The 22,152-nt window shown below is 49.8% G+C and overlaps 1 protein-coding gene across 6 annotated transcripts in view; it reads right to left on the reverse strand.

Annotated features, from left to right (window-relative positions):
* ZFAT (zinc finger and AT-hook domain containing) overlaps positions 1–22,152 on the reverse strand; it is a 157,665-nt gene that overhangs the window by 128,849 nt on the left and 6,664 nt on the right. For all 6 annotated transcript variants that reach the window (XR_015140338.1, XR_015140337.1, XR_015140339.1 and 3 more), the window contains exon 2: positions 11,149–11,325. Coding sequence is in view for 3 of the 6 variants with exons in the window: in XM_086335591.1 (XP_086191717.1) it covers positions 11,149–11,325 (177 nt within the window). In the remaining 3 variants the exon portion in view is untranslated. The remainder of the gene's footprint in view (positions 1–11,148; positions 11,326–22,152) is intronic.

Consider the following 22,152-nt stretch of genomic DNA (forward strand, 5'->3'; position numbering starts at 1 on the left):
GCACAAACGACTACATATGATATGACTCCATTCATATAAAATTATAAAAAAAGCAAAACCAAAGAGAAAAAAAGTTCATTAATGGTTGCCAAGGTATAGAAGAAAGGAAAACTGAGAGTGACTTTTTTTTTGGTAATAGTACCTTTACAGAGATGTAAAATTCATACCATAAAATTTGGTAGGTACCACCTACCATAAAATTCATCCTTAAATTTAAAAGTGTCCAATTCAGTGATTTTTATACATTTGCAGAGTTGTCCAACTACCACCACTGTCTGGTTTTAGAATATTTTCATCATCCACCAAAGAAAACCCGTATTTACTAATGGTCATTCTCCATTGGCCCCTACCCCAGCCCCTGGTGGGGCTTCCTAGGTGACTCAGTGGTAGAGCATATACCCATCAAAGCAGGAGATATGGGTCTGATCTCTGGGTCAGGAAGATCCCCTGGAGAAGGAAACGGCAAACCATGGGAGCAACTTCTTAATGGGTACAGGGTTTCTTGGGTGGCTGTGATGGTTGCATTACAGTGTAAATATACTAATAACCACTGAATTATATACTTTAAAATGATGGATTTTATGTAAACCTTATCTGTGACCTTGTTTATAATGACACAAAGCTGGGGAGAAGATATATATCATCAGGAAAAAAAAAAGGTTATATAAATTAAGAATTACCCATAGAATGAAATACAGACAATAAAAAGAATTTGGAGACGTGTTGGTAGTGAAGTGGCAGGCTATTCATACAGTGCTGACAGTTGTGTTGCTAAATAACAAGACAACAGAGAGTTTATCTGCTTACATATGCATATAGAAATGTCTAGGAACACACTTAATTGTTAGCAGTGATACTGAAACTGAGCAGGACCTGTGGGGCTTCTGGGCACAAACGTCTTTCTGTCTTCCTCTCTTCTTCATTATAGGAAATGGGCTTCGTTCCATGACCTTCCCTGAGTTCCATCAGGCAGGTTCAGACAGCTATCTGCTAATCAGGGAAGGAAGGAGGTGCACAGACTAGGGAGGAACAGTCAAAAGAAGCGACAGTGCCGCCTTCCTGCAGGCTCCTGGCTCCCATTCAAGGGGTGCACAGCGCCACAGCAGCGTCTCTGAGCTGTTTTGCAGACACTAACATTCCTACCAGGTGAGAAGAATGAATGGTACGCTGCCCACAAGCACTGCGGACCCCAGGCGGGCTGGAGTCATAAGCGTGATGACATGGACTGCCGGGAGCCGGTGAGGCATTCCACGCATGACAAAGGTCATGAGGAAGGAGGCTCGGCATACGCAAAGGCAGGATCGAGCCTCAGGAGTCCCCCTGGATATTCTCGAGCATCTACCCTCAAAACCAGAGTCTGCCTACTTTATTGCTTTGTGCTCTCACCTCTGACTTTACTGGGGGCTGTCCCCCACCACCATCTCGCTCTCTCTGTCAAAGAGTTAACTTACAGCTCCAATTAATAAATTTCCTGGGCAATTAGGAGTGTTTAAATCCAAACCCCAGATAGCTCTCTAACTCGCCTGACAAGTTTACCCGGACTCCTACAGCTATGCATATGATTGTTTACAGTCTCCCAGTCTCGAGAGGCACGGGAAGCTTAAGATATTCAAATAGCTTGGAGCCTCTCAGAGAGTTAGAAACTGTCAGAATAAAACTAGTAAAGGATTTCATTGATGAGCCAATGCTTGTTGCCAAGTTTTCACATCCCCTGTATTGTATCCTTGAATGTGTATTAATTAATATAGTTGGTATGTAGAAAAAATAAGTAGTGGCCTTGGTGTTAGCAACTTTAGACCCTTAAGGTAATAAATTCTTTCCTTTGTTGTAAACCCATTACACATCCGCCCTATAGGAATACAATTTTATCTAACATCTTCGGAAGATGGCGCCAAACCTTAAAATAATTACTCTTAGAGAAAATAAGTCTTTGTCAAGAATCATAAAATGTTAATAGGCCTTCTGGCCAGAAGATGATGTAAATCACCTAAACCATTTGTATACAATAAATTTGCAGGAAAGAAACCCTGGTTTTTGATAAGGATCAAAGACTGCTGACTCTGCATCCCCTATTATCTTCTATGTGTAACTTAGGGTATAAAAGCCCCTGTTGAAAATAAAGCTACGGGCCTTGCTTGCCAAAGTTTGGTCTCTCCACATCGTTTTTCTCCTCAATTTCCAGCTGAGTCTCCATCTGGAGCACAGAGGTCCTCTGCGACCATTTATTTGCCTGGGCTTCTAAAACCCACTCGAGAAGGGTAGTTTTTGGTTATACAACGGCTATGGTCTAAGGTGGGGTACCTTCCGCTATTCGAGAGGGCGCCTGCGGCCTCCGTGGTCAGAGCTAACCTGGTATCACAGGTTATATTGATTTCCCACGTAAACCAAGCTACTCAGCCTCTTTTCTCCACTGAATTTTCCTACTGAGCTATCCTCATTCTATTACTCTTTATATCTTTGATGAATATGTAAATAGTCGCCGACGCCATCTCCCCTTCGAATACCCTGGATCAGCCGGGGCTGGACCTCGGCAATGGATGCCATCCACCAACCAGTCAAAAGAATGTCCACGAGCTGCTCACGTCCTTTTTGAACCACTGCTACAGAACTCAACACGCCTTTAAGGTCAAGACACTGAATGCTCAGTGCACTAGCCTGCTGTGTCCCCTTTGCCTGGCAATGCAATAAAGCTGCTCTTTCTTACTCCACCCAAAACTCTGTCCCTGAGATTTAGTTCCATGTCGGGGTTCAGAGGCTGGATTCAGTTTTAGTATTTCTAGGATCTCGGAGGGATGGTTAAGGAGATGTACCTTCCTCACTGTATATTGTTTTAACATTTTTCCAGCAAAGTGTTATTACTTCTTTAATTGAAAATAAAAGTATAACGGCGTGATTGCTTTGACAGCTTTACCCACATGGTGGGTTCAGGGCCCAGGAAAAGCCCCGGGGTGTGCTTGCAGGAGTGCAGGGGAGCTTTACGGGAATGGGTTCCTGTGCGGCTCTAAGGAGAAAGGTCTGGGGTCTAGAGAATCTTCACGGCTCTTGGGGGCCTGAAGTACCAGAGGAGGAGGAGGAACGGGCCCCAACGCAGCCCTCACGCCACCCGCGACGCCACAGAGAATGTAAGGGGGCTCGTGCCGGTCAGAAGGGTTTCCAGGTCGGAGAGGTTTGGATGAAGGCTAGCCACTAGAGCTTCCTGAATGAGGGGTGACAGGCGCAACGGAACGCACGCTCCGTGAGACAGACGAGCAGCAAGGCTGCTGGGAGGAAAATAACCCACAACACAGGCGACTGTTTCCTCCCATCAGTGCCGTGTCGGGGCCCGCGCAGGGCCTGGGATTGGGAGGAAAATAACCCACAACACAGGCGGCTGCTTCCTCCCATCAGTGCCGTGTCGGGGCCCGCGCAGGGCCTGGGATTGGGAGGAAAATAACCCACAACACAGGCGACTGCGTCTTCCCATCAGTGCCGTGTCGGGGCCCACGCAGGGCCTGGGATTGGGAGGAAAATAACCCACAACACAGGCGACTGCTTCCTCCCATCAGTGCCGTGTCAGGGCCCGCGCAGGACCTGGGGCAGCCCAAGGCCCCTCTCCGATGCGCCCTGCAAGCACAGGACAGGAAAGACAGACTGAGGCGTGGGGGGGCCCGGGGGCTGTAGGAGCCCCGAGGAGGGCCTCCCACCCCACCTAGGCCAGGGCACGCATTCCCAGGAGGGAGGCATTCAGGACGGCCCATAGGGACACCTCTCACAAACATTGGTGAGGAGGGAAGGTGTAAAAGTCAGAACACGTGTACCTTCCAACACTGACATGCATATATCCATGTGGATTCTGCTGCTGCTGCTGCTGCTAAGTTGCTTCAGTCGTGTCCGACTCTGTGCGACCCCATAGACGGCAGCCCACCAGGCTCCCCCGTCCCTGGGATTCTCCAGGCAAGAACACTGGAGTGGGTTGCCTTCTTCTCCAATGCATGAAAGTGAAAAGTGAAAGTGAAGTCGCTCAGTCGTCTCCGACTCTTAGGGACCCTATGGACTTCAGCCCACCTGCTTTATTATGACTTATTCCTTTATTGTTTAGAAATGAAATGAAAAATTCAAATTAATATATCTCTTTCTCACATTTCATTTCAGGAGGAGGAAAAACCTTTTAATGTGGCTGCACAGCATGTGGGATCTTAGTTCCCCGACCAAAGATTGAACCCGGGTCCCCCATGTTGGGAACAAGCAATCTTAACCACTGGATGGCCAGGGAAGTCCCTAGGAGGAGGAGAACTCTTAATAAGCAAAGTTGAATAAAAATAGAATGAAGAGCTTTCTTAACAGCCTTTCTGAGTTCTTTGCATGTTAATCTGTATGACAACCATCTGCCACAGGAATTTTACAAAAAGAGATTATCTGTTTTTCTGAGTTTATAGACGTTGAGGCAGGGACACACACATTTTAAGTCCTTGACTAAAGCCATGGTTCCATCTGCCCGTGAAGCTACACTCTTTGGGAAGCTGAGGCCCCTCAACCGCTCAGCAGGGAGGTGGCCATGGTGAAGGCAGGGCTCCTGACGGGTCAGGATGAGGGAGCCTTGCTCACTCCCAGACCTGGGGGCACAGGGCGGGGGGCTGAGCTTTGAGCCCTGACATCAGGCAGATTTCTCCCCCCCCCAGATTTATTGAGGCATCACTGTCAAACAAAAACTGTACATATTTAGGTTGTACAGTGTGGGTTTTTAAGGTGTATGAGATGGTTTAATATTCGTATACACTGTGATGTGCTCACCACATCAAGCCCATGCACACAACTACCACCTTCCAGAGACCGTTCTGTGCATGCGGGCGAGAACAGTTAAGATCTGCTCTCTCAGCAAACCTCAAGTGCACAATTCAGTGCTGTCAGCTAGACCCGCCGCGCTGGCTGTCAGATCCCTAGATCCAACAGGAAAGCTCGTGCACTTTGACCAGCAGCCCCCCATCTCCCCCACCCCCAGGCAACCACTGCGCTACTGCCTGGTCCATGGATGAGGCTGCTGTCGACTCCACGGATAAGTGAGGTCGTACAGGATCTGTCCGTGCCTGGCTTGTTTCACTTGGGACACCATCCCCCACTTTCATCCACACAGCAAATGGCAAGGCGTCCTTTCCCACAGCTGCATAATCGTCCCGACTGCGTGTGCACGGGCACGTGTGCATCTTATTTTCTGCATCCGGTCATCTGCCGATGAACACTGAGGCTGTTTTCGTACCTCGCCTACTATGAACACAGAGGTCTCTCCTTATCCACAGGGGACACTTTCCAAGAGCCCCAGTGGGAGCCGGAAACCACAAACTGTGGTTTGAACCCTGTAAGTACCCTATAATGTAGTGAACCCTGTAAGTACTATGTTTCTGCCTATACATACATATCAAAGAAACAGTTAAATTTATCAGACAGTGAGACACTAATAATAACTAATAATAAAATTCCTTCCTGAGGCCCCCACCCACCGACATGACATCATCCTGAGGTCCCCACCCACTGACATGACATCATCTTGAGGGTGATGAGCAATTATAATAATATAATAAATGTAAATGTAGTCTCTCTCAAAACATCTTCAGTTCAGTTCAGTTCAGTTCAGTCGCTCAGTCGTGTCCGACTCCTTGCGATCCCATGAATCGCAGCACACCATGCCTCCCTGTCCATCACCAACTCCCGGAGTTCACGGAGACTCAGGTCCATCGAGTCAGTGATGCCATCCAGCCATCTCATCCTCTGTTGTCCCCTTTTCCTCCTGCCCCCAATCCCTCCCAGCATCAGACTCTTCTCCAATGAGTCAACTCTTCACATGAGGTGGCCAAAGTACTGGAGTTTCAGCTTTAGCATCAGTCCTTCCAAAGAAATCCCAGGGCTGATCTCCTTCAGAATGGACTGGTTGGATCTCCTTGCAGTCCAAGGGACTCTCAAGAGTCTTCTCCAACACCACAGTTTAAAAGCATCAATTCTTAGGTGCTCAGCCTTCTTCACAGTCCAACTCTCACATCCATACATGACCACAGGAAAAACCATAGCCTTGACTAGACGGACCTTTGTTGGCAAAGTAATGTCTCAGCTTTTCAATATGCTATCTAGGTTGGTCATAACTTTCCTTCCAAGGAGTAAGCGTCTTCTAATTTCATGGCTGCAGTCACCATCTGTAGTGATTTTGGAACGCAAAAAAATAAAGTCTGCCACTGTTTCCACTGTTTCCCCATCTATTTCCCATGAAGTGATGGGACTGGATGCCATGATCTTCATTTTCTGAATGCTGAGCTTTAAGCCAACTTTTTCACTCTCCACTTTCACTTTCATCAAGAGGCTTTTGAGTTCCTCTTCACTTTCTGCCATAAGGGTGGTGTCATCTGCATATCTGAGCTTATTGATATTCCTCCCGGGAATCTTGATTCCAGCTTGTGCTTCTTCCAGTCCAGCATTTCTCATGATGTACTCTGCATATAAGTTAAATAAGCAGGGTGACAATATACAGCCTTGGCGTACTCCTTTTCCTATTTGGAACCAGTCTGTTGTTCCGTGTCCAGTTCTAACTGTTGCTTCCTGACCTGCATACAGATTTCTCAAGAGGCAGGTCAGGTGGTCTGGTATTCCCATCTCTTTCAGAATGTTCCACAGATTATTGTGATCCACACAGTCAAAGGTTTTGGCATAGTCAATAAAGCAGAAATAGATGTTTTTCTGGAACTCTCTTGCTTTTTCCATGATCCAGCGGATGTTGGCAATTTGATCTCTGGTTCCTCTGCCTTTTCTAAAACCAGCTTGAACATCTGGAAGTTCACGGTTCACGTATTGCTGAAGCCTGGCTTGGAGAATTTTGAGCATTACTTTACTAGCATGTAAGATGAGTGCAATTGTGCGGTAGTTTGAGCATTCTTTGGCATTGCCTTTCTTTGGGATTGGAATGAAAACCGACCTTTTCCAGTCCTGTGGCCACTGCTGAGTTTTCCAAATTTGCTGGCATATTGAGTGTAGCACTTTCACAGCTTCATCTTTCAGGATTTGAAATAGCCCAACTGGAATTCCATCACCTCCACTAGCTTTGTTCATAGTGATGCTTTCTAAGGCCCACTTGACTTCACATTCCAGGATGTCTGGCTCTAGGTCAGTGATCATACCATCGTGATTATCTGGGTCATGAAGATCTTTTTTGTACAGTTCTTCTGTGTATTCTTGCCATCTCTTCTTAATATCTTCTGCTTCTGTTAGGTCCATACCATTTCTGTCCTTTATCGAGCCCATCTTTGCATGAAATGTTCCCTTAGTATCTCTAACTTTCTTGAAGAGATCTCTAGTCTTTCCCATTCTGTTGTTTTCCTCTATTTCTTTGCACTGATCGCTGAAGAAGGCTTTCTTATCTCTTCTTGCTATTCTTTGGAACTCTGCATTCAGATGCTTATATCTTTCCTTTTCTCCTTTGCTTTTCACTTCTCTTCTTTTCACAGCTATTTGTAAGGCCTCCCCAGACAGCCATTTTGCTTTTTTGCATTTCTTTTCCATAGGGATGGTCTTGATCCCTGTCTCCTGTACAATGTCACAAACCTCATTCCATAGTTCATCAGGCACTCTATCTATCAGATCTAGGCCCTTAAATCTATTTCTCACTTCCACTGTTTAATCACAAGGGATTTTATTTAGGTCATACCTGAATGGTCTAGTGGTTTTCCCTACTTTCTTCAATTTAAGTCTGAATTTGGTAATAAGGAGTTCATGATCTGAGCCACAGTCAGCTCCCGGTCTTGTTTTTGTTGACTGTATAGAGCTTCTCCATCTTTGGCTGCAAAGAACTTAATCAATCTGATTTTGGTGTTGACCATCTGGTGATGTCCATGTGTAGAGTATTCTCTTGTGTTGTTGGAAGAGGGTGTTTGCTAAGATCAATACATTTTCTTGGCAAAACTCTATTAGTCTTTGCCCTGCTTCATTCCGTATTCCAAGGCCAAATTTGCCTGTTATCCCAGGTGTTTCTTGACTTCCTACTTTTGCATGCCAGTCCCCTATAATGAAAAGGACATCTTTTTTGGGTATTAGTTCTAAAAGGTCTTATAGGTCTTCATAGAACCATTCACCTTCAGCTTCTTCAGTGTTACTGGTTGGGGCATAGACTTGGATTACTGTGATATTGAACGGTTTGCCTTGGAAACAAACAGAGATCATTCTGTCGTTTTTGAGATTGCATCCAAGTACTGCATTAAGGGCTCTTTTGTTGACCATGATGGCTACTTCATTTCTTCTGAGGGATTCCTGCCTGCAGTAGTAGATATAATGGTCATCTGAGTTAAATTCACCCATTCCAGTCCATTTGAGCTCGCTGATTCCTAGAATGTCAACATTCACTCTTGCCATCATCTTACTATATTCACCCTTCCTTTTTTTTTCTTTTTGGCTACACCGCCTGGCTTGCAGGATACACGATCTTAGTTCCCCAGCCAGGGATTGAACCTGCGCCCCCAACAGTGGAAGCATGGTGTCTTAATCACTGGACTGCCTTAGGAGTCCCACTTCACCCTTCTTCTTATGATGTGAGATGAGAAATGCCTCAGTGAATGGTGTAGGCACTGTGATGGAGTGTGAGGCTGCTATAACCTTCTGACCATGTGTCAGAGGGAGGGTCACCTGCTCCAGGTGATCCTGGGTGGATGTCAGGATCAGATGATGTCATGTCGGTAGGTGGGGCCTCATGATGATGCCATTGTCAGTGGGTGGGGACCTCAGGATGATGTCACATTGGTGGGTGGGACCCTCAAATGGTGTCATGTCAGTGGGTGGGGACCTCGTGATGATGTCATGTCAGTGGGTGGGGCCTCAGGATGATGTCACGTCAGTGGGTGGGGACCTCAGGATGACGTCATGTCAGTGGGTGGGGACCTCAGGATGATGTCATGTCAGTGGGTGGGGACCTCAAGATGATGTCATGTCAGTGGGTGGGGACCTCAGGATGATGTCATGTCAGCAGGTTGGGGCCTCAGGAAGGAAAGCACCCATCACACTACTCAGAAGAGCGTGCAATTTAAAACTGATGTGTGATTTTTATTTCTGGAATTTTCCCACTTACGATTTCTAGACTACAGTTGACCAAGAGTAAGAGAAAGCATGGGAAGTGAAACCAAAGATAAGCGGAGATTTAACACTGCAGTGGGCATGGGACGGGGCTATCTCTTTAAGATCCTGACTTTGTTTCCTTTGAACACAGGCCCAGCAGTGGGATCTCCGGATCACGTGGTGGTGCAATTTTTAATTGTTTAAGGACCTGCCCTACTGCCTTCCACAATGACTGCGCCTATTCACATTCCCACCAATAGGGCAGGAGGGGTCCCTGTTCTCCACACCCTCATCGACACTTGTTACCTCTTTTCATTTTCATGACAGCCATTCTCACAACCGGGAGGTGGGTGACAGCTCACAGTGGTGTTGACTTGCATTTCCCCAGTGATTAGTGATGTTGAACACTTTTTTACATACCTGATGGCCATTAGGTCTACTCGGATTGTCTGCCCATCCTTTCATCAGGTCAAGGGGCAGATGCTCAGTGTCTGACACAGACCTTCCCCCACCCCCATGCTCTTCCTCCCCAAAGCAATCATGTGTAACCCGCCCCCTCACTCCAGCTTCCTCTGGCGGGTAGAGGTCAGCCCTGTCTCCAGAGCTGGCGGGAGGGGAGGAGGAACGCCCCAGACACACCACCCAGATCAGTGACGGCGATGCAGACACCTCCTGGCCCTCCTCACTTGCCATTAGGAGTTTCAGACGCTGGCTTCTCTCAGTTTCTCCTCATGCCACTAAGAGTTAAATAGAACTTCTCCTAACTTCCCGACAACTCAATCCTCTGTCAGGCAAGCTTCTCTGAGCACCCTGGGAATGGCCAGAGGGACTCATTAACCAAAACACTTTGTGTCTAGAGTCTCTCCTTGTTAACGGTGTCAGACGGATGATCAATAAGCCAGCCCGTTCCGAGATGCCAGCCTGAATATTCCCAGGAAAGAGCAATTGGATTATTACTGTAACTAATGAATCCTGCGATGAGAAGTCTACTGCCACAGACTGAGCTTAGGCACAGGGGACTGGCCATCCTCTCTCATCACGGAAAAAGAGTTTTGTGGGGGCTTTTTCTGACTCTGGCCTGCAGCTGTTCCTCCCAGACTATACATTTTCTTTGTCTGCAGGGACCTAATTACAGTGCCTGGATGGTTCTTCCAATCCAGCCACCTGCTGCCTCTGATGCCATTCAGTGGGAGGTGTCTGGACACTGCAAACCAGTGTATTTCACGTCCGACACGGACTGTGAACCTGAAGGATTCTGCGACGGGAATCCTTGCTCCAGGTACACATGGGCCATCCACGTGTTTCTAAGATTATCTATACTTATTCACTCATGACGTATGTTATCGTAATGGTTCCCTTTTGTCCTCCCTGTACCAGGCATCACCCGTGGTGCTATGCCCTATCTCTGACCTCATCCTCACAGCCCCCCCTTGAAACAGGCTGGTCTGTTTTAATTTTTCAGGTGAGCAGGGTGAGGCTCAGAGAAAACATCACCTGCTTCAGGTAATACAGGAGCCGGTGCTGGAACTGGGTTAAACCCACACTTCTCTGACAACAAGCTTGTGCTTTTTGCCCTGTTGGGATGGTGTTGACTCCTTTCATTCAGTCATTCATTCATCCCTCCATATACCGACCAGACACTGGAGCAGCACCTATAAAGACTGGGTACAGGGAATTCAGAGACACAATCCTATTTGAGAAGATCTACAAATGGAAATTATTGTGGCTTCTGGTTGGAAACTTGGATTCCTCTGAGGCCCTACACCTGCCAGACAGAAACAGCATCAAAGCTGTTGTTCTTGTTCCTGTTGTCACTCCAGTGTGCACAACTCTTTTGCGACCCCATGGACGGCAGCCCGCCAGGCTCCTCTGTCCATGGCACTGTCCAGGCAAGACTACTCGAGTGGGTTGCCATTTCCTTCTCCAGGGGATCTTCCCAACCCAGGGATCAAACCCTCGTCTCCTGCATTGGCAGGCGGGTTCTTTATCACTAGTCCACCAGGGAAGCCCTAGAAGCAAAGTATTTGAAAGCAAATGAGCAGCACTGCCACCTACAGGCACCCTCGCCCAGCACCCCAGCCCCCTTACCATCTCCGGGTTTGCCTGGGTTGGTGGGCTCAGGGGTACTCAGAGGCCTGAGGGGAATGATGATTTCATCCGCATTAACCCCTTCCTCTGCGTGCTTCTCAGAAACGTGGGAGAGGAGTTCCGACTGACTTGGTGAGAAAAGGTTACAACATTTACACATGAAGATGGCTGGGTTTTCTGTAAGGAAAAGAAACAAAAGCAAAATATGTCATTTCATCTTCACAAAAAACAGTGGTTGCGTCCAACTGCCAAAGAAAAAATACTGAAGGCTGCTCATCTGAGCGATGGCCAGCCTCCCACAGGCTGCGTCTGGCCAGGCAGCTCACTGCTTGCTTTATGTAGCCCCGGCTGCCAGAAAATTCTTTCTTTGGAATTTCACGAGGCAGTGGGCTGGCACGGCGCTGCCACAGTGAGGGTGGTGCCCAGGAGGCGCCTGGGTCCCAGAAACCAAGTCCCTCTCTTGCCTTCAAAGAAAGGGCTTTTCCACCAATAAGCAGGCAGGGTAATGACCTACGAGAATTCTTCACCAAATAACACACGAAATGGAAATTTAACAAAGCAGAACATTGCTTCATCAATGAAAGTCTCTCGTGAACACCACCAATCGATATTTTATTTTTTCCAAGAAATGCTTCGTTCCTAAGGAACCCGAAATGCTTCCAAAACAAGAAGAGATTTCAGTGATAGATGCCTTTCGTCATAAGAGGCCATGTCATTTTCACTGAGTGTCTTGCTGACCCCACAATGACCCCTACGATTTAGGCAAAGGGGGTTGTCATCCCTATTCCACAGCTGAGGACACTGAGGCTGTGAGAAGAAGCAACCTGCCCAGGTCAAAGCCTGGACTCTGCCGCCTGCTGACATGAACTCTGGCTGCAGACCGTGAGCTGAGCTGCCTCCAAGTTAAAGCTAAAACACTTTTCCCTGTAGTCAACCAAGTCTGAAGTGAAAATCACTCCAGAGAGGAACATAATCCCCAAACCACATACCAAGTGCTTTCTTGGTCATTTCAGCGTCTGTGGAGCAGTGGCCACAGGGTGGCCCCCACGTCAGGCGTCCGGAACTCAGATGAACTGGGCGTGGGGTCCTCCACAGACGAGCCACCAGCCCACTGGGGAGACAGACCCGCCCAGAACAACCGCATCATAGAGTTTTCACTGCAACTATTACCCAAGTAGCCTGGACTTACTCTTGATTCCTGCTATGCTTTCAGGAGAAAAGGGAATTCTAAGACAGGTAACAGCAGCACTTTGGGGGACCACAGGGCTCCTGTGAGGGCCCCTTAGTCCCCAGGCACACCAAGCACTGTCTGGAGACCACACAGATAAGACTCCTTGTGCATCTGCACGTGACCAAGCGATGGCACCGCCTGTTAACTAACCCACTGCCCAGGATCCCCCACAGCCCGAAGGCCTGGGCGGCCTGGGATGCCTCCTGGCCATGGCCATCTGTGTCATTCGGCACACTTCCCAAATGCCCACCATGGGTCCAGTGCTGGGTCTGGAGTCCCCAGGATGCTGGCAAAGACAAGGATACCCGACCCAGGACGACTGTCACAGAGGAGAGGCTGCAGCATGGAATGGAGACAGAGGTGGGGAGGCAGCCCACACCTGCGCTGAGGCCAGGGAAGCCGCGGCGTCGGGAGGCCGGCCTGGCACCCCCCTGCAGGACCCGGGCCCTGAATGCTGACAGAGACACGCCTGCCACCAACCAAGGGGCCAAGAGCCCCGAAGACACTCGCTCATGACTTCTGAGCAGTGGTCCTACTTCTTGATATCTGGCTTCATAATCGTCCAAAATGCAAACAAGGACTCTGCGCAGAGATGCTCAACACAGAGGTCATTCAGGATGACAAGTCCCAGAAACCATCTGCGTGCTCCACAGCGGGCATGCCAGGACACATCCCCCAGAGCAGTCCCACAAGCCGCTGAGAACCAAAGGGGGAAGGGGGAAGAATCCTGGACGACACAGAAAATGCTCAGGATGAACATTCACTTCTACAGAGTGGGACGCACCACAGCTCGACAGGTGCGTGACTTTGTTCCTAAGGGAGAGACAGATTTACGGGTGATGGACGGAAGAACAGATGGCCAGGCAGAAAGGATCCTGCCTGCTGGACTCTTTTCTTATAGTCACTTCTGGATTTCCTACAATGAGTCTATGTGTGCGTTCTCAGTCATGTCCAGCTGTTTGCGATCCCCATGGACTACAGCCCACCAGGCTCCTCTGTGCGTGGGATTCTCCAGGCAAGAATACTGGAGTGGGTTGCCATTTCCTCCTCCAGGGGATCTTCCCGACCCAGGGACAGAACCCGAGTCTCTTGAATCTCCTGTTTACATGAGTTTAAAAATCAGGAAGGTTGAGAAGCGAGGTGACGGGTACACACAGCATTCAGGTTGTGGCAACAAGTGATGAGCGCTGAGTGGCTCAGGCAGGGCAGCCTCCTGTCCAAGGCTGCCTCCTCCAGCCTGCCCGGGGTAGCTGTTCAAGGGACATCTGAGCCAAGACGCTGCTGTAAACAGCAGACACGCTGGGCAGAGGGAAGGCAGAGATCCTGGGCTAAAGTGCTAGGAAGGCTTCCCGGAGGAGGCACTGAAAGGATCTTGAAAGCGGACCTGGGAAGGGCCCTGGGGCGCCCAAGGGCACCAGACTGGCTCCAGGACCTGCCCACAACATGACCTCGCGTGCTCCCTGAGCTCTCAGCTACAGGTACAGGCCTGGGGCTCAGAAAGGCTGGCCTCAGGGGGCACCCAGCCTGACCTAGAGAAGGCGATGGCACCCCACTCCAGCACTCTTGCCTGGAAAATCCATGGACGGAGGAGCCTGGTAGGCTTCAGTCCATGGGGTCGCAAAGAGTCAGACACGACTGAGAGACTCCACTTTCACTTTTCACTTTCATGCATTGGAGAAGGAAATGGCAACCCACTCCAGTGTTCTTGCCTAGAGAATCCCAGGGACGGAGGAGCCTGGTGAGCTGCCATCTATGGGGTCGTACAGAGTCGGACACGACTGAAGCAACTTAGCAGCAGCAGCAGCAGCAGCAGCCCCAAGCTCTACAATGTACCACATGGCCTCCCGGGGTCAGCACTGATGGGAAGACAGCGACACAACAGGGTCAACACTGATGAGAACACGGCTACACAACAGGGTCAGCACTGATGGGAGCACAGCTACACAACAGTCGGTGGAACCACACGGCCTCCCGGGTCAGCACTGATGGGACCACTCGGTCTCCTGGGTCAGCACTGATGGGAGCACGGCTACACAACAGCCGGCTGGACCACATGGCCCCCAGAGCCGTGCAGGTGGATGAGCTCGTCTCTGCTGTCATGAGTGCCGCCCCATCCGCAGTGTCCCCGCTAGAATGGCGTCTGTAACATGCCCCAGGCCTCTGACTCGGAAGGAGGCCGTGCACCCTGCAAGGACATGCTCAAACCACAGCGCAGACAAGACGCGGAAACACGGGGAACGGGCACGTCGGGCTGCGGCCCCCAGACGTGAAGAACTGTTCATCTACCCAAATAACAACAAAGCTGCTCTTCTCATTTTTTCATAGTAGACGCATAGAGGGGAAAAAAAAAGGTCTTATACCCTGAAATACAAGCATAATTATGTTGTCATCTAATTCTGATGAAGATGCTATAATTTGGCTGCATTTTTAGGTTCAATTACTGTGCACTCATCCTTATCAAAAGGACTCGGGAGGGGAAACGGCGTGTTCAGCACAAGCAAAGTCACAGAAGTCTGGAGCTTGAGCACTCAATTTCTGTGATTTTTTTTTTGCCAGTTTGTAACCAGCTACTCTGTACTGTTAAAATGGAAAATCTTAAAATAACCACATCAACAAGTCCTCATTTCTGAACCCTGATTTGCAAACACTCCCAGCCAGGAAGAGCTGGGTCCTGCCTGTGACCTCTGACCCCCACTTGCTCACCCTGCCTGGGGGACCAGAGACAAGTGAGCGAGTGCCTCTGTCCACTCCTCCCAGAGGAAGGCCACGACCTGGACGGGCCTGCAGTCCAGGGAGGGTGGCTGGGACCCTGGGGAGCGCCCCTGGGCGCTGATGGGTCACAGGTGTGGGCTGGCTGGGCCCCCCGCCCCCGCCTTTACAATCAGGCAGCCCCTTTGGAATCAGGCGGCTGGAGCTGGCTTGCTCCTGAGGAACCCCTCCCCACATCTCGGGCCCCCGAGGAAACCAGCGAAGGTTAGTCCAGCCTTGAGCTGAAGTTTCGGGCTCTGGCCAGCTCCCAGCACATCCAGCCCAGCCCACCGTCAAGGAGAATTTTGCTGTTGTCCTATGTAAGGGCATCTCCTGTTGGGATGGGAAGAGCAGAGCAGGATGCAGGTGTTCCAGGTCTCCCGGCCCTCGGCACCCCCGTTTAAAATCACTGTTATTAATTATTACAGGAGCCACAGGGCGAAGCTGTCGAACAGTCGGATAACACAGAAGCGTGCGGGGTAGAGACAACAGCTGACCAGCCCCTGGGAAGGATAGCATGCCGGAGCACGGAGCTTCTGCTGTGAGTCTGGGAGGGAAAGAGGCAGGGGCACCCCACTTACACGTCCCCAAAGTCCCCCCAGGGCTCCCAGCACCCTGAGGCCTCTTCCCTCCCTCCACCCCCCAGTGCTGGGCTCCCCACAGAGAAGTGAGAGGGGACATCGCGTGTCACAGACAGGGACCCTGAGCATAAACTCAAAGGATGTTGTCTAACAGAAGCGGCATTAGCAGCGGCCCCACATCTGAGAGGTCTCTGCGTCCCACAGGGCTGGAGTGAGGCAGTTCCCGGGGGGCAGCAGGGCTCAGTCCAGGCCCCTGCCCACCTCCGGGAGGAGAAGGGGATCGGCCCCAGGACCCCCCACACCACCCCCCACACCACCTGCCGCCGGAGCCCCGCCAGACCCAACATTAGCCATCCTCCTCTCAGCCTGGCTGCCGCTAGGAACACAGTAGGTGCTCGATAAATGTCAGGTGAGCTGATGACTACAAACAGCCCAAATATTTATTGATGACCATAAGGAGACAGAATGCTCATTACCAGACCATGAGATTTCTCTATTTAAAAACTATAGTGTAAAAACAAAGCTCTCTTCCTTCCTCTCCTCGATTAGTATGCCATCCTCTGCTTTTTAACCGTCTTTTACTTGGATTGATCAACTTTAAATAGAGTTCAACAGACTAAGCTAAGATCCTATTAAACTGCCGACCTCATGAAAAAAGTCGGATGGCAGATTCCTTTGGAGTTAGGTTTTGTCTTCCTGTTGTTCACTTGCCCTTAAGTTATTAAACTCTTACAGGCTGGCAGCATCCCAACAGGAGTGGAAACACTTTAGTAACACGCAGCCAGACTGCTGTTACACCCAAGGCGGGAGTAAACCCTCACACTGTGCAGCTTACTGCAATCGAAAATACTCTTTCCCTTTATCTTCAGGAAAGGGGGCCCGGGCTTGATCAAAATACTTTCGTTCCATTTAGTCTGTTTCGCACAACTTTTAACGAGCTGTGGATATGCTTAATATAACATCATCATCACCATCGCACTTTCTGAGAACTCGCTGTAACCAAAATAAAGGAATTCAAAGAGGAAGCAGGAGAAGAGTCGGAAGTTTAAATCAATCACACCCCCACCATGAGCTGGCAGCACGCAAGGCTCAGGCCAGGCGTGTCTAATCTGCACGACACTCCCATGAAATGGGTTTCATTATCCTATTTCCTCAAATCTTAGACAGCATCTATCTTCAGATGCATGGATACTTTACAATATGACTAAAAGAAGATTAAAATGCTACCAAATAAATTAAGGCATGCAGGAGTCTTATCACATCAACTGTAAGACACCTCCAGATGTTAGACATGTTAAAATGTGAGTCTTTCAATAGTGAAACACAGAGACATTCCCAGGTTCTGATGGAGACGCAGCATGGGCTAAGAGCCTGGGAGGCTGGACTCCCAACAACCCCTGCTCTTCCCCTGGAAGGCCCCGTGTCCCTACTTGGCACCCCCAACACACACACTTGCCTAGGGGCCCTGCCTCTGGGCTCACCTCCATGACAGCACTTCAAACTCTGCTTTCAAGGGAAGCGGCAAACCTTCCCTGAGGGCCACATTCCCTGTCACCTCTCACCCTGACGAGCAGGGTGGCTGCCAGCCTGCAAGGCACCTCTGTGAGAAAGGAAAAAGGGTGCCATTTCCTAAAGACATTAGCTCCCCCTATCAGAAAGTGGTCATAACATATTGATTTTGTGAGAACAAGATACTTTTCTACCACTTGCAGAAAACTGTCATAATGAATACACAAATCCATGGCGTGAGATGATGCCCTTAGACATGCTGCTCTTGTGCAGTGTGCAACCTGCACAGCTGTACACAGCGGCCCTAAGGAGCTGGCCACAAAGGTATTACTCTCCCATGTTACAGATGAAGCAGCTGTAACCTGCCCCGGCAGATCAAGTTCAGGCCTATATGTTTTCAAAACTACTCGGTCCACGTATAAGGAACTTAAAAAAATCAGGTAGAAACACAGGTCGGAACCAGTAGGACCATGTGAAGAACACAAGAAGCCTTGGGCCCCACCCTATACCCAGCTTTGTGGCTACAGAGATATTTCTAACAATTAATCACAACTAAGAGGAGCTACACCAAAAAGGGAACTTTACTCTCTGTGTGTTTATTTTATGCAATTTACAACAGCAACTCCCTTCAGGAAATGAGAATGCCAGATGCAGGGCCACCAACCCACCAGAACACACATTTAATAAACATGCCTCCACACAGCTTGGCAGCAGGTCTGAAGCAGGGAACAGAGAACCACCACATACAGCGGACCAGCTTTCCTTGGCAAAAAAAAGGTTACCAGCACACAGAGTAAACCCGGGCCTTCAGGCCAGAGTGCACATCATACACGCGCCAGCAGCACCCTCTGGTGACCAGTCTGAGCACTACACCCCCATTCCTGGGATGAAGCCACTCCCAAGACGGGGCAGGCAGACCCTCATGAAAATACAGTGAACATTCCCTGAGTCTTAACTCCACCAGATGCCATCCTTGGTCCGCCACCCACTTCATTTTCACATTAATCCAGTGAGGGAGGGGCGGCTCTCCCCACTTCGAGGGGACTCCGAGGTCACCAACAGCGGTGAGCACACAGTGGGCTGAGAAGCCCAGATCAGGCCGTGAACCCGCCCCGCAGCCCTGCGCCCAGGCACGCGGACCCGGCCTCCTGGGCCTCCACGCCCACACCTGCTGGGCGTCTGCTGGATCGGCAGGGCGCTCCCAGCTCGCTGACCGACCCCTCTGGAGGCACCGCTGCAAACAAAGCAGCAGGAAGGGCGCCCACCTGAGTCAGGACCTGGGTCCCCTGCGCCCCGCCTCCATGGTGGCAGAGGAGTCTGCCTAAGTCTGTGAGCCTCTCGAGGCCCCAGTGAGAAGTGGCCTTCGAATGGCTTAGAACGGAACCTGCTCTCTGAGCCTCACCCAGAGGCTAATTTACAGACAGACGGACAGAGCCGCCTGGACGGAACCCAGGGTGTGCCAGCAGCCCCAGCCAGCGCCCGCTGCTCCCACGCCCGGAGGGGCCCAAAAGGCACCTGCCCTCCCGCTTGCCACCTCCACCTCCAAGATACCCGGCCCCCAGCTCTGAGACTCAGTGGGCGGAAGTTCCAATAAATGCATGCCCTCATTTGTGGTATTATTACCATTCAGCTCATGAAATGCTGATGAGCACGCCAACTTCCATAGCCCCACAAAGTTAACATTTCTATTAGATGCAAAGGAGAAAGCCCCTGGGTGTTCCTTTGTTGAAACTGGATTAACGAAATAAAATGAGAAATGCTCAGTATCAGCTATAATTAAGCCTGGGCCAAACAGTGGCATTATAATTTTATGCATACGCATTTCTTCCACGTTGAAACTTGGCATAATTTTTTTTTAAGTTATTTTTAAGCACTCTCAAAGTGAGAGCCCTGGGCAATAGAGTCTACTCATATTTACCATAATCAGAGCTGAAGAGCAGCCCTGGGGCCCTTTCCGTGGGAAAGCACCATAAATAATTTGATGTAAACAGGAACCACATCCCCATCACCCAGTTCTCTAAGTGGCAGCGCTATGCCCGCCCCAGCAGATGTGGGGGAGGCTCCAAGGAGGTGGGAGCCCCCACGGGGACCCCTGACATCACCACTTCCCTTACGCAAGTCACCAAGGTGGCCCCAGAACTCCCAGGCTGACCACCACATCGCCGGGGTCATTTCCACGGGATAAACAAGATGTGCAAAGTGCTCTCCTGTTTTAGCAATGCCCATGGCCGCCGCCACCAGGCCTCTGAGTTTCCGGTCTAGGGGTTTCGTTGTTTTAGTTTATTTGGGTTCCTTTGTGTGTGGTGGGAGGGGCACCATCAGTCTTAACTTTGGAAGGTGATGGGCCGCCTGGCGCTGGCTTCAGCACTGGGCCTCGGGATGGAGGCTTCGGGCTCAGACCCCACCGTGGCTACTTCTACGCGTCTGGAGGGGCCTCTCCCCTGACGAACCCACACGTCCATGGCTGGAAACCCACGGAGACCACTGCAGCCGCCCTGCTGACCTCACGAGGACGGTGGGGGCAGGGGTCAATCGCGCGGAGGCAATACCGGGCACAGGGCTGCTCCACGCGACACAGGTGCCCAGGACAGGGACAGGCAGGGGAGACGGGCTTGCACACACAGCCACCCGCTAGGGGGCGTGGCTCAGCACGCACACCGTTCCCCAACGTGCAGATGGCCAGTGTGAGCGCTTGCCCACGGACACTGCCTCTCGTGCAGAAACACACTCACGTGCGGCTCTGCGAGGGCTGCCATTTAGACCACCAGGGCTCAAGAGGCCCAACGCCCCCCGCCAGGCCGGCGCCGTCCACAGAAACAGGACCACTGGTGTGATTTCAAATTTTTCAAGCAGCCGCATTAAAATGAAACAAGGAAAATTAATTCTAATACTACGCTTTGTTACCCCAGTATATCCAAATATTACTCTTTCCCTTGTAATCCATGAGATTAGAAACGGATGAGAGAGTTCAACATTCTTTTTTTATTGTGGTTGCTGTACTAAATATTCACAATCTGGTGTGTATTTTCCACTTACAAGCACGTGACAGTCTGGACTAGAACACAAATCTAGTCTCACGTTCTCTCCAGGACACCGGCAGTTTTTTCACTGCAGATTAGACAAATGTGGTTTGCAGCGCCCACTCCCTGGCAGCCAGTGGGACGGGAGAGGGCCTCCAGCACCCCAAAATCTTTGGGGACCCACAGACTTAGGAAAATGGAGACAAGGAATTAGGAAGCTTAGACCATGTCGACCAGAACTCCTGTCCACGCTGTTGAGAAACAGGCAGTTACGGACGTGGCAGGGGAAGGAGAGGCGGGATGAACTGACCAAGGAGCCCTGACACAGACCCCAGCAGGAGTGGAACCGCCGGCGGGCAGGAGCTGCTGCAGAGCACAGGGAGCGGGACCGGCGCTCTGGGGTGGCCAGGAGCGGCGGCATGGGCGTGTACGCTTACGCCTGAGTCACGCTGCTGCACAGCAGAAACCAGCAACACTGTAAAGCAACCAGCCTCCAGTGAAAAAAAACAAAGAGGCTGAGGACGGGGACACTTCATTTATTATCATCTAGAAGCTGGCTGTCTGCTCTGGGCTCCTGAGGTCATAATCAAAGGAGATAAAATAACAGTCCGACAGGAACTGTGGGAAACACACAAATTCAATGGCGAATCTGAAATACCTGCTCTACTTATCATGAAAGCCTGTGATTGATCTCAGTTAAAAAGCATTTTGAACTCAACAATTAATTCCAGAAGAAAGAACTGCCCTCTAATACTCAGATGTGTCTAAAGTCTGTTCAAATTCCAGAGCAGACCTTTAAATTTAAGCAAGCGCCACAAGGAAACGAATTTTCCAAACCCCACCAGCCACCCAGCTCCAGGCCACCAGAATCATCTGGTTCCTTCTTCCTGGTAACTAACACAGGAAGTAAGCATCAGGTGTACTCTCCACATCCCTGGGTCATTCAGTTTTATACTGGGGAAAAAAGAAATTTTCAACTTAGTCATACAATTCAACATTTAATGAATGCCTAAGATGTACCACATACTATGTATGCTAAGCACATTTTAAAATGAGTAAGATACAAACTCCAGAATCATAAGTAAATAATTCTATTTTGTTCATGAAAACAATTTAAAGTGACTGTGGTTTTGTTTGTGGCCCAAATTCATAGACTCCTGCTTTAGAAGAGATAGAGTCCAGTCTTCCCGCCAGTGCCCTACACTCCCCTTATTAGTTGAGCAGCTACCTCAATGTCTCCTGTCCCATCACTTCACGGCAAAAAGATGGGGACACAATGGAAACAGCGACAGGCTTTATTTTCTTGGGCTCCAAAATCACTGCATATGGTGACTGCAGCCATGAAATTAAAAGACACTTGCTCCTCAGAAGAAAAGCAATGACCAAAAAGCATATTAAAAAGCAGAGACATTACTTTGCAAACAAAAGTCCATCTAGTCAAAGCCATGGTTTTTCCAGTAGTCATGTACGGATGTGAGAGCTGGACAATAAAGAAAGCTGAGCACCAAAGAACTGATGCCTTCAAACTGTGGTGATGGAGAAGACTCTTAAGAGTCCCTTGGACAGCAAGAAGATCCAACCAGTCTATCCTAAAGGAAATCAACCCTGAATGTTCATTGGAAGGACTGATGCCGAAGCTGAAGCTCCAATACTGTGGCCACCTGATGGGAAGAACTGACTCATTGGAAAAGACCCTGATGCTGGGAAAGATTGAGGGCAGGAGGAGAAGGGGACGACAGAGGATGAGATGGTTGGATGGCATCACCAACTCAATAGACATGAGTTTGAGTAAACTCCAGGAGTTGGTGAAGGATCGGGAAGCCTGGCGTGCTACAGTCCATGGGGTCGCAAAGAGTCGGACACGACTGAGCGACTGAACAACTACAACCACTCTGTTTACGAGGCAGGGAACTTT

Source organism: Bos grunniens, chromosome 14 (assembly GCF_055505025.1).
Source record: "Bos grunniens cultivar Pamir isolate PY7600 chromosome 14, Bosgru_T2T1.0, whole genome shotgun sequence".
Lineage (NCBI taxonomy): Eukaryota > Metazoa > Chordata > Mammalia > Artiodactyla > Bovidae > Bos > Bos grunniens.